General features: G+C 45.7%; 1 protein-coding gene across 1 annotated transcript in view; it reads right to left on the minus strand.

The window, feature by feature from the left end:
* Positions 1-10784, minus strand: part of RELL1 (RELT like 1) — a 72212-nt gene extending 61428 nt beyond the window's left edge. Inside the window, exon 1 of the mRNA XM_003927507.4 lies at positions 10590-10784. Coding sequence (XP_003927556.1) covers positions 10590-10677 — 88 coding nt within the window. The 5' untranslated portion in view covers positions 10678-10784. The remainder of the gene's footprint in view (positions 1-10589) is intronic.
* Positions 10785-12746: the final 1962 nt, after the last annotated feature.

A 12746-nucleotide genomic window follows, 5' to 3' on the forward strand; every position in this document is an offset into this window, starting at 1 on the left:
TCTAGTGATGCTGGCACAGAATACCTGAAATTTCACATAATGCAAAGAGCATCTGAGAACAATGAACATACACCTCAGGCTGACTTCCCCTCCTCTAACTTGAGCAAGAAATTCCCCTTCTCTTCATCTTGGTTATTCCCTGTAAGTCTCAGTTTCCTGATCTCCACAGAACAGAGAATAATATGCAACCTGCTCCTCATGGTAGTTGCAAGAATTAAATTTGATCAGGCAATCAAATATTGTGTACACATCTCACATGCTCAGCTGGCTCCAGAAGCTCTAGATAGACAAAACAAACATGGTGGAAACAACTGAGTATAACTGAGAGCTGAATAACGTGGAAAGGACACAACATGTAGACGTAGACTTGTGGACAGTATATTCACATGAGGCAATAAAGGAAGTGAGAATACCTAGGAAATGTTTCCTGGCAGTGATGTCCTTGATCTCAGTCAGAAGGATGGGCAGAGGACAGGATACGTACAGCCCCAAGAAGAGGGGAGGGGATTCCACTGAGTCTTATCTCCTTCACTCTGCTGCTCACAGTTGATACTGCCAGCATCTAGAAATGTGACAGGAAAAGCAAGTCTCCAGACTCTTCCCAGTCCTATGGACTCACCACTCTCGGGTGGAGCTTAGGGATCTGTTTCAACGAGCCCTCCAGCTAGAATCCCGAACACCCAAGTTTGGGAACCACTGCTGTTGCTTTGCTTGATCCTACCTCCTCTCTTCAGAGACCACTAGTTCTTTCTACCTGACCAACTCCTCGGTTTTGCAAGTGTAAATTTCACTTTCGTTTCCTCCAGAAAGCATGACCAACCTGCACTGGAGTCTAGTTTCTCCATGCATGTCCCATCCCCAGCCCCAGGTTAGGTACTCTGGCCCTGTGTCATACTTTCCTTGACAAGGTACTCAGGACACATCATTTCACTTGTTTAATTAACTGTCTTCCCTGATAACCTACTAGCTCCATAAAGGCAGGCGCTGAGTCTATTTTGTTCACATCACTTTATTCTCCATGCCTTGCACACTGTACGGCACTTTGTTAATATCTGTTGGATAAATAAGTAAATCAAGGAAGCCATGAAATATTGGCTTTGAATAGTATGAAGTATTATAAAATCAGGAATACAATACATATAAAATTAATAGATGCATCTGAAGTACTGGTTGTAGAAACAACTGAACAACTGAATATACAATTAATAGGTGCATTTCAAGTACTGATTGTAGAAACAACTGAATTTACTTTGTCTTTGGGAAGAGTTTCATGAAGATCTGGGTTTTGAAAATCTTTGAATTGAAAATGCTACCAATGTCACACCATATTCACCTGATAAAGTAATATTGCTTGTATGTTATTATCATTCTTGGTAGTATTGCTTGTTTGTTATCATTCACTTTTCCTTAATGACCAGATTTTTCTGCCTTTGGAGCAGTTTGGCCCATAGAGGCAGGGAGACAACACGGCCTCTCCCCAGTGCAGGAGAAGGGCTGTGAGGAGGCTTACATCTAAAATTTGTGAGTGAATATTGAAAAACAGTAACTCTTCATTTTATTATAAAGAAAAAGCCTTGGGCCAAGAGTCATAACACCTGAGTTCTAGCTCTGGCTTCCTTCCTTCATTTAAATATTTAAATATTTACTCTATTCCAGTCCCTGTGCTTGGATCCAAGCCTACAATAGTGAACAAGACATATACATGGTCCCTCCCTCACCAAACCTGAAGGTCTACTCCTCTGCTATGGGAGACAGCCATTCCTGACTGCCACAGGCCACTGAACTTTTCTGGGCTAGTTTCTCCATCTGCAGAGAGAGGGTGTTAATTACAAGGTGACCATCAAAGTCCCTTCTGAATCTAAAATATGACTAAGAACAACACAATCACTCCCATGAATCAGTTAGCCAAAGTTCTTCTTCCCAGTCTTCCTCATCCCACATCCTAGGAGCTGGGAAACCAGACCTTTGAGCGTGAGGATCGAGGGCAAATGTAGACCAAGGAAACCTGCCATAGGCAGCAAGGCTGGATCCACTTCCACAGACAGCCTAACAGAATGGGAAGTGTCCCAGAACGAGGAAAGACACTCACGTAAGTCCTGGCTCTGCCAACTCGGTTTCCTCATCTGCTGAATGAAAGCTTAGAGGACACAGTCAAGGCCCCTTCCAGCCCTAATACTACAGGACTCTGCTTCCTCGTCCTAAAAGTCTCCTTCATCAAAACATTCACCAAAGAGCCATGAGAAGATGAACAATGAGCAGTCAGACCCTGGATACTCACAAAGCATGTCAGTATGACAATTACATCAAATACCGAAGAAAAACAGTCACAATTTTGTGACTACACCTATGGATCAGCTAGCTAAGAATAAACCAATTGGTGAATCTTCCAGAGTTCCTCCAAAAGAAAATGTCATGTTCTACTCTTATGTATCAGGCCCTTCTTGCACTGTTATAAAGAAATATCTGGGGCCGGGAATGGTGGCTCACACCTGTAATCCCAGCTCTTTGGGAGGCGGAGGTGAGTGGATCACCTGAGGTCAGGAATTCCAGACTAGCCTGGCTAACATGGTGAAACTCCGTCTCTACTAAAAAATACAAAAGCTTGCTCGGAGTGGTGGCAGGCGCCTGTAATTCCAGCTACTCAGGAGGCTGAGGCAGGAGAATCACTTGAACCTGGGAGGCTGAGATTGAGCCATTGCACTCCAGTAGCCTGAGTGACACAGCAAGAACCTGTGCTCCCAAAAAAGAAATAGCTGAGACTGAGTAATTTTGTAAAAAGAGCTCAGGGTTCTGCAGGCTGTACAGGAAGTATAGTGGCATCTGCTTCTGGGGAGGCCTCAGGAAGCTTCCAATCATGCCAGAAGGCAAAGGAGGGGCAGGCACATGACATGGCGAAAGCAGGAGCAAGAGAGTCGGGGGGAGGTACCACACACTTCTAAACAAACAGATCTCATGGGAACTCACTATTGTGAGGACAGTACTTCTTATGATGGTGCTAAACCATTCATGAGAAATCTACCCTCCCCTCCCCCGCTCCCGATCCAATCCCCTCCCACCAGGCCCCACCTCCAATACTGGGGATTACCACTCAACATGAAATTTGGGTAGGGACAAAACACAGACTATATGACCTTATAAAGGGAATGTTTTCCTTCCTTCTTTGTCTAGTTTTGGTGGCTAATGGCTCTGCCCTACAAATCCCCTGCTTGCCAAGAGAATTCTGCCAAGCCCAGTGGACCCTACTCCTCCCCGCTGGAGCTTCCGGCGCTGCCCACCACCCCCTCCTCAAAGCCCCCTCTGCCCTTTACACAACCAGCACCAGCACCCAGGGCTCAGGAGCAACAGGTGACAGGAAACCCCTCAAGTAATGGCAGAGGCCCAAAAAGGAAACTTCTGGACAGGAACTTTCTCAGCCTTCAGCTATGACAGGTTAGTATTTGGTTTCAAGTAAGCGACAATAATACACTTTTTCAGCACTTACTATGTGCCAAGCACTCGCTAGTTTTATCTCACGTAACTGACACAACAATGCCGTGAGGCAGTTCAGCCATATTCTCTCTATAATACCAATAAGGAAAGTAACTTAAAGATTTTTTCTCTCTCTATTCAACAGGCATTTTTGTTAGTGGCTGGAATGCAGTTATCCACAAGAGTGTACAAACACAATGGGAGAGGGGGATACGGTAGGGTTGGCGACTGGTAGGGTAAATGGGAGGTACCTGGCTGGAGAGTTCTCTCTGTTTGGGATCCTGGGACAGTGCCACTGAGTAAAGACAAGAAGCCGGGCGCCTTGGGGTATTGCAGGTGGGAATGGAAAACCAGGTCCTCTGAGTTCAACAACTTTGGCAAAAGGATCCTCAGGGTAAGATGACCAACCCCTCTACCCATCCATCCTCCAGAAAGTCCCTTGGGTAGATTCAGTTTCTCTTACAAAGAGAACTGTGTTCGTAACTGGCAGAAGAAAGCAGAGGAGAAATTTGGCCCAAACGCTCCATCTAGCCATCAAGTTTCTGTTCTAATTGGCACCCATCAATAAAGTCACTTGAAATAAACAAAACCTTAGTTTTTTCGGGTATCCTTATTTTATTAGATTTTACACGAGAATACCAAAGTTGTGCTGCTTTTCCGAAGTGCCGCTCATTTAAGGACTTATTTTCTCCATTGGAAATTTTGCTACTTTGAGCAGATTTATATTTGCCTCCCAACAGACACAAACAGATGAATTACAGAAGAGAAAATGGAGGACCCTAATCCCTTATCTGAAAACCTGGAGGTCAGATGTGCTTCTAAGTTCAGACCCTGTGATTTTAAGAAGGTAGTGCAATGCATTTAGCACACATCCTGTAACACTCAAATTAAATTCATTAATATTATTGCAGCAAAACATACAAATAGTCAAGAAAGAATAATATATACTATAGAACCTCACATTAGGCCAGGCGCAGTAGCGCACACCTAAAATCCCAGCACTTTGGGAGGCCTAGGCAGGTGGATCACATGAAGTCAAGAGTTTAAGATCAGCCTGGCCAACATGGAGAAAGCCCATCTCTACTAAAAATACAAAAATCAGGCAGGCATGGTGGTGCATGCCTGTAATCCCAGCTAGTCAGGAGGCTGAGGCAGGAGAATCTCTTGAACCCGGGAGGCGGAGGTTGTAGTGAGTCAAGATCGCGCCACTGTACTCCAGCCTGGATGACAAAGAGAGACTCCATCTATCTCAAAAAAAAAAAAAAAAAAAAAGAAAAAAGAAACCTCACATTAGTTCAAGCTAAGTTTTACGACCTACAGAGTATACCAAAAGCTTACAAGAAGAATGTTTTCAGAGCTTTTCCTGTTTCAGAATTGTCCATAAAGGATTACACACATGCAAATGGCTCAAAAACTAGAAGAAAACAAAATCAATCTGATAGCTATCAACAATGTACAAATTAAAACAATCAAAGTACCAATTTTTGCCTAACAAATTAGCAATATGTTTTTCTGGGAAAATAACAAGAATATGAAATTGAGCCTTTTTGTTTTTTGAGACAGAGTCTCACTCTGTGGCCCAGACTACAGTGCAGAGGTGTGATCCTGGCTCACTGCAACCTCTGCCTCTCGGGTTCAAGCAATTCTCCTGCCTCAGCCTCCTGGGTAGCTGGGACCACAGGCGCATGCCACCACACCTGGCTAATTTTTTATTCTTTTTAGTAGAGAAGGGGTTTTACCAGATTGTCCAGGCTGGTCTCGGACTCCTGACCTCAGGTGATCCACCAACTTCAGCCTCCCGGAGTCTTTTATACTATTGCTGTGGAACGTAACCTGAGCTGACCTTCAGATCAACGCTGGTGTTATCAAATGGCCTCAAAAGTGTGAACATCTTTGACCCTCAAACTGCCTTTTCAGGAACCCATTTTCTGTGGAAATCCTTTTATATTTAGGCAAAATTTCATGCACAGATGTGTTCACTGAGACAATGAGTTTTAAAACTCACCTAAAAATAATTAGCAGGGCCGGGAGCAGTGGCTCAAGCCTGTAATCCCAGCACTTTGGGAGGCCGAGGCGGGTGGATCACGAGGTCAAGAGATCTACTAAAAATACAAAAAATTAGCTGGGCATGGTGGCGTGTGCCTGTAATCCCAGCTACTCAGGAGGCTGAGGCAGGAGAATTGCCTGAACCCAGGAGGCAGAGGTTGCGGTGAGCCAAGATCACGCCATTGCACTCCATCCTGGGTAACAAGAGCGAAACTCCGTCTCAAAAAATAATAATAATAATAATTAGCAAACGAAATCTCCCAAATAAGTCCACAGTAAAGTAAAATATAGCAAATCCATATAACGGAACATTAGGCAGCAATTTTTTGAGTGTGTAGGGAAATGGAGAAACATTTATGTGCAACATAAGGTGAAAAGTCACGATACAAAGTTATATTGCATTATCAACCTATCCAAGTTAAAAATGCATTTAGAGAACACCAGAATGAAATATGCTAACAACGGCCAGTGCCTTAGAGTAATAGGATCAAGGGTGATCCTTGCCCCTTCCTCCCACAAACTTTAAATCTTTGGGGAAATTTTCCAAAAATACCTAAGGCACTGTATTTTACTAAAGGAAAATGGGTAAAGACAGCTTGACTACTTAACTCCCATGCAACAGTAGTAAACTCTTAATCTGAGGTGTCACTCTGGGCTTTTTTTAAATTATACTGTCCCTATCCTTGCAAGGCTATCACCATCTCCAGAATGAAAACTGTTTAATATATGTGGTACACATTTATTACACAGTTTAAATGACATAATATAAATCAAGCCTAATGCACATTTTAGAGAAAAAAAAGCTATCATTTTTTAAAGATACACAGGATAAAAGATATAAGCCACTCTGCCATTTACCCAGACCTTTCACAGACAACAGCTCAGTAAAACAGAGCAGTCGGTAAGACAAATAGACAGGCACTGGCACAATGCCCATTTTACAGGTGAGGAAATGGAGGTGGACAGAACCACACACTCCCAGCGTCAGGGTCTCCCTCTGATTTTTGACTTCAAGTCTAAGGCCCTGACTTAAGGCTTGGTGTTCCTTCTACCGTATCATGCCATGACCTTGTTAACTTAGTGATTCTTTATGAACATCTTAGAATAAAAAGAATTTTCTTCCTCAAAAAAAATAGTTTAGTGATAGTAAGCACAGACTTCACAATCAAATAGATCTGACTCAACGGACTCAATGCCAAAATCCAACTTACACATGAGTGATTTTTCAATTTCTTCAAGGCCCAATTTCCTCATCTACAAACACAGAAATAAAATTGCGTATATAACTGACAGGAAATTCATTGTAAGAATGAAATGATTTGGGTCCTTAGACTACCGCCTGCCACAAAACAGGTAATAATAAACACTGAATTCATTTTTCCTAAAAGCGTAAAGTGTCTACAGTGTACTAATACCAAATTCTAATTTATTTTTATAAAGCACACCAGAATTAATGATATATCTGCTTTCACCAGCACACCAAATCTTTGCAACCACTAAAGTGTCCTAAATTATTAGGAACCACTCAACCTAACAGTTTATACAATGACAATTTAATTTTTTCTTTTTGTCAGCTTTAAATCATTTCTCTATTGTTCCAATAAGTCATTAAACTTAAACATTAGGGTCAAAGAATTATTTTTAAAGAAACAATAAAATTTGTTGTTTCTTTACTTGGGGCTTTGGTCTCTCACATTCAAATTCAACTATTCAAACTTCCAAAGAGAATCATTTCATTTCCTTTTTTGGAGGAGGTCAGGGCAGGGAATTGACAGAGACTTCTCAAATTTTTCATTTCCTTTTGAAATTAAATTTAGACATGGAATCCCAAGCTCCAAGGTGTGCTTTTTCTAAACTTTCCAAACACTATGTATTATGTGGATGTGCAGCTTCGCAGCTACCTGGCTACAGGATAACCCAGAATTTAATAAAGCTTATCTTTAGCATCTAAAAAGGAGTCAGAATGCTGGATGGAAGCCCAGAGCCCAAGGACAATGTATTTCTCATCTCATCAGCCCCAGGACCTCTTCCACCCACTCCTTACTGAAGGATCATGCCCACTGTCTGAGAGAGAAACTAATAAGCCCAAAGGTTGAGTAATCAGAGAACTTAAGGACATAAATAAGCCAAGATGTGGAAAATCATCCCTTTGAGCGCTCGTGGTATATAGTTTCAAACGCTGCTGCTAAGAGCCAAGTTTAACGAGATTCTTCTACTAAGAAGGAAGTGAAAAAGGCATTTCCACTGCCCAGCATGAAGCTCTGTGTCCTTCTTTTCTCTACTTAACAACTTCTAATAACCACATGCTTACAATTTTATGATGTTCTAAACTCTCTATCTTGGAATCTCAGCGAGATTGCTGAGGTTGACTCATATTCTATTTTTTCTCTGCAGAGCAGTGGGATACAGTGGAAAGAGAATGAACTTTGGAATCAAGCAGTCTGGATTATCCCAGATAAAGATATATATAAAGGTACACACATACAAAGACACCTACTGGTTCTTCTTCTCTGATTGAATGCTGACTGGCACAGTACCTATGTGATGTTCAGCCAACTGTTTAACCTCTCTTGCCTCCGTTGTGTTACTGGAAATAAATAGTGCGTAAGGTTATGAGCAATGAGTTGAAAAATGCATATGAAGGCTGGGCACGGTGGCCCACGCCTGTAAACCTAGCACTTTGAAAAACCAAGGAGAACAGATCACTTGAGGTCAGGAGTTCGAGACCAGCATAGCCAACATGGTAAAACCCTGATTCTACTAAAAACACAAAAACTAGCCAGGCATGGTGGCAGGCGCCTGTAATCCCAGCTACTTGGGAGGCTGAAGCAGGAGAATCACTTGAACCTTGGAGGTGGAGGTTGCAGTGAGCCAAGATCATGCCACTGCACTCCAGCCTGGGAGACAGAGTGAGACTCAGTCTCAAAAAAAAAAAAAAAAATTTTTAATTTTAAAATCAAAAAAATTAAAATGCATGTAAGTACTCAACCCAAAGCCCAGCGCACAGCAGGCACTCAACATTATTTCCCATTTCTTTCTCTCTACTTCCCTATGCTCATGTACAAATATTAGCATCATCTTTAGTTCCAACAGGATCAGATGTTAGCTGGTCAGAACATCTTCTCTTTACACAGGCCTCAAGACACTGGCAAATTTGTGCTCTGCATCCGTTCCTTTTTAGACACGTGTTTCTTCTTCCGCATTAACTTTCATCAAAAAGAAAAAAAAAGGCTGTCATCCAATTAGATGAGAGCTTTCATCTTTCACATTCCAGTCCTGAGACCTGGGTGTTGCTCAGAAGTCAAACAAAACACACACCCACTATAGGGATGGATTTCTCCTGCTGATGGCTTATTACATGCATCATGTGCTGAATTTTTAACAATTTTACTCCCAGATTGAGCTCTTCCCCAAATGCTGGAGCAACTGACTCTAACCCTAAGGAATGTCTCCAACCTCACATCAGCTGGAACCTGACTATGCACCTGTGTGTCCGAGCAATGAAACACAGGATGAAAATCAAAATGAACCAGCCAGGCACGGTGGCTCATGCCTGTAATCCCACCACTTTGGGAGGCCAAGGTGTGAGGATCACCTGAGGTTGGGTGTTCGAGACCAGCCTGGCCAACATGGCAAAATCCTGTCTCTACTAAAAATACAAAAATTAGCCTGGTGTGGTGGCACATGTCTGTAATCCCAGCTGCTCGGGAGGCTGAGGCAGAAGAATCGCTTGAACCAGAGAGCTGGAGGTTGCAGTGAGCCGAAATCGTGCCACTGCACTCCAGTCTGGGTGACAGAGTGAGACCCTGGATCAAAAACGAAAAATAACCACACAAATTGTCCCATCCAATAAAACATGTCACTAGCTGCCATCTATCCAGGGTGGATGGCTAACAGAAATAAGGGCCTGCTAAAAAGACTCAGGATACCTACCATCCATCTCGTTCCCTTCCTAACCTGCTCTGGTTTCTATGGAAAAGCAAAGGCCAAAGTGTTAAGTCAGTGTAAAAGTTGTAAGCAACTGAAATGTTCTCAGGAGGAAGAGTTTATGAATGTTTACGGAGGAGACAGTCACTACTAAAAGGCTTCCAGTTGCTTATTATTTGGACCTGAAGAGGAGATACCCACCCCTGAGGTCAAGCTTGGAAGAGCTTGCTGACGTCAGACTCCAGGCTGTAGTAACCCCAAATGGCCAAGTAAGTTTTTTTTTAAAAAAAAATTTTTTAAAAAAGAAAAAAACTGCTGTGATTAGGTGGCCATTAAGAAGGGAAGCGGTGGTGAGGAATCCCTAGTGTCTGTAATTACAAAAGCAAAAGTGGACATAGGACTTCCATAAAAGTTACACCTCCTCTTAAGATTGATTTCAATTAAAAGCTGCTTCACTGTTGATGACACCTTAGCATCTCTGTTGGTGGCTTCCTGCCCTGACCACACAAGGTTCCTTTCGTGATGACAGGAATCAACACAAAGAAGAAAAAATGTTAAGTTTATCAACACGCCTTCCGTTTTGTCGAGCCGGATTTATCCAGGATATATGGGAAGAAATGTGGACTCCTTGACCGGTTACAAGAATCCATCAACGACTACAATAAATAGAAACTGGGAAAGAGATAGTCCTCTAGGCTTTAGGATATTTTAAGGTATTTTAAAGGGAGAGGGAGGCACAGACAGCGCACCCGGTGCTCTGTGTCACGATCTTCGGCTCGAGGCGCCTTTGAGGACAAGGGCGGCAGGAAAGGGGTCCGCGGGGTTCCGAGGCGCACGGCCGTGGAGAAAGCGCCCCCGAGGAAGGCCTGGTGCCTACGCCCCGCACAGCTCAGGGCTGGGGGGACACAGGTCCCCAGAGGAGGCCCGGGGAGGGAAGGCGGGAGGGGAGGGACAGGAGCCATTGCCACGCACCGCGCCCTGCCGGGACCGCCCCGGGACAACCAGTTGCTCAGCGCCAGGATCCCGCGGCTGTATCAAGACGCGGGCACCTCGGGGCGCCGCGGGGCTGCCGTCCCGACCCCTCGCTTCCTTTCGCGCTGCCGGGACCCGGCTCAGCACCGGCGCCCCGGGCCCGACCGGGCACTCACCCGGAGCCACCAGCGGCGAACTCACGGCGCCTCCCACGAAGACAGCAGCGGCGAGGGCGGCGGACCCCAGGAGTGCCCGCGGAAACATCGCCGCGTTGTTTCGTCCTCCTCTCCCAGGGCGTAGCGTCGCGCGCCCGGGCCGGTGAGCCGCTCCAGAGCTGGCGGGCGGATCGAGTAGCAGGGCTCGGCCCCAGGAAGCGGCGAACCCCGCCCCGCCGCGGCTCCGCCCCCTTCCCCGCCCACGCCACACCCACTTCAGCTCGGTCCCGCCTCTCCCAGCGAGCCCCCGGGCTCCACCCAAGCCGGCATGAGGCCCACTCATGGCGCCCCGCCCACCTCAATCTGATTGCGCCTCTCCCTGCCAATCCCGCTTCCTTTCCAAACCCGGCGGCAGCCTCAATGGCGCAACTAGGCCATGGACACCCAACTCGGCTCGGCCCCGCCTCTCCCTACCTCGCCCCGGGCTCCGCCTAAGAAGGCACGAGGCCCATGCATGGCCCCGCCCGTGACCCCGCCCACTCCTCAGCCTGACCCCGCCTCTCCCTGCCGCTCCCGCTTCCTCTCCAAACCCGGCAGCCGCCTCGACGGCGCAGTTAGGCTATAGCCCCGCCCTAGCGTCCCGCCCACCGGGGCACGGCCCCGCCTCTCCTAGCCACGCCCGCTTCCTTCCCAAGTCCGTCCAGTCTTACGCGGGAGCCTGGGGCGAGGGAAGGGTCGCCGGAGAGCAGCCTCCCTCTGGCGCTGGGACTGGGCGGGCGTGGGAAGAAAAGGAGGGAGCGCGCCCAGAGAAGCACTGGACGGCCAGAAGCGGCCAGCACTGGAGTGAGGATGCTGTTTTTTCGCTGTTGACCTCTCTATCCAGCTAGCATTCCCCTCGGTTACAGGTCTAGGGAGTGATGCTCAGTGCCGGACGTCACGTTGTTGTTTGGAAATTTAGTACAAAAGATAAATCACTTAAATTTCTTCCTTTGTTTGCATTTAAGCTGCTCCTATTGGGGAAAATACCTCTATGCATTTTCAGGACCAACTTGCCTTTTTTAAAATCGTGTGCCTCTGTTGCATCTTGCACATACTCCTGCAAAGTAGGTCTTCCTTTACCCAGGCACTTCTTATCTCCACATCCTCACATCAGCTCTGCGAGGTGACTGTTAGAGGCCAGGGAGTAAACCCACGATGTCTGGGCCATGATCAATTGTAATTATTTCATTGTCATTGTCATTGTGTTTGCTGGCTACAGTGCCCTCAGCACGTGGATGAGGTGACTATTAGAGGCCAGGGAGTAAACCCACGATGTCTGGGCCACCATGATCAATTGTAATTATTTCATTGTCATGGTGTTTGCTGGCTACAGTGCCCTCAGCACGTGGATGGAGGACAGACAGTACATGCTAAGAGGTGAGAAGTGTTTTTTGAAGTTGAATCATCTTCACAAGCATTGATAGGCCTCAGAGACTCTGAATAGTTCCTTTTTACCGCCCTGTAGAGACTACTGTTACTGGGCCATCAAGCATTTGCTTGAAGGAAATGTGGGCAGGCCTTGAGCAAATACTCAACACAAGCAAGGAGAGGGGCGCGTGGGGGCTGTAGGTTTTTACAGAATGGGTCTCATCCTTGAGGTGACTAATAGCCTCTAGTTTTCAGAAGACTATTTATTCTCTCGCCGAGTCTTCCACGCAGTCTGCTAGACTACTATTATAAACATTGCGTTGATGTGGGAATTGCCAGTGACGGAAGCTCAGACCACTACAGTACAGATGGCCAGGGCTGAAGGATGAAGCCTCTGCCCTTTGAAGCCCAAGGAGGGCACTGTGTGCCCTGCGTTCAGTTGGCAGAGCATCCTGCAGTCTGGCAGGCTTAGCAGGCAGCCTTTGCTAGTTTTTTATCAACGTAAACACTGAGAATGGGTGCAGAGGAAACCGATCCATGTGGGTTTCTAAATTAAAAAAAAAAAAAAAGGAGAGAATCCTGGACCTAGAAATTAAACTATAAATTAAAAGTTGTAGCCAGAACCAGCTACATCATTTGCAGGGCACACTGCAAAATGAAAAGGCAGGGCCTTTTTTTCAAAAATCATTGAGAATTTCAAGATGGCAACAACACACATTGAATCAATTGTGGAGCCCTCGTAAACACACAGACCTGCACAGGTCACACACT

This window comes from Saimiri boliviensis, chromosome 3 (genome assembly GCF_048565385.1).
Source record: "Saimiri boliviensis isolate mSaiBol1 chromosome 3, mSaiBol1.pri, whole genome shotgun sequence".
NCBI classification, from domain to species: domain Eukaryota; kingdom Metazoa; phylum Chordata; class Mammalia; order Primates; family Cebidae; genus Saimiri; species Saimiri boliviensis.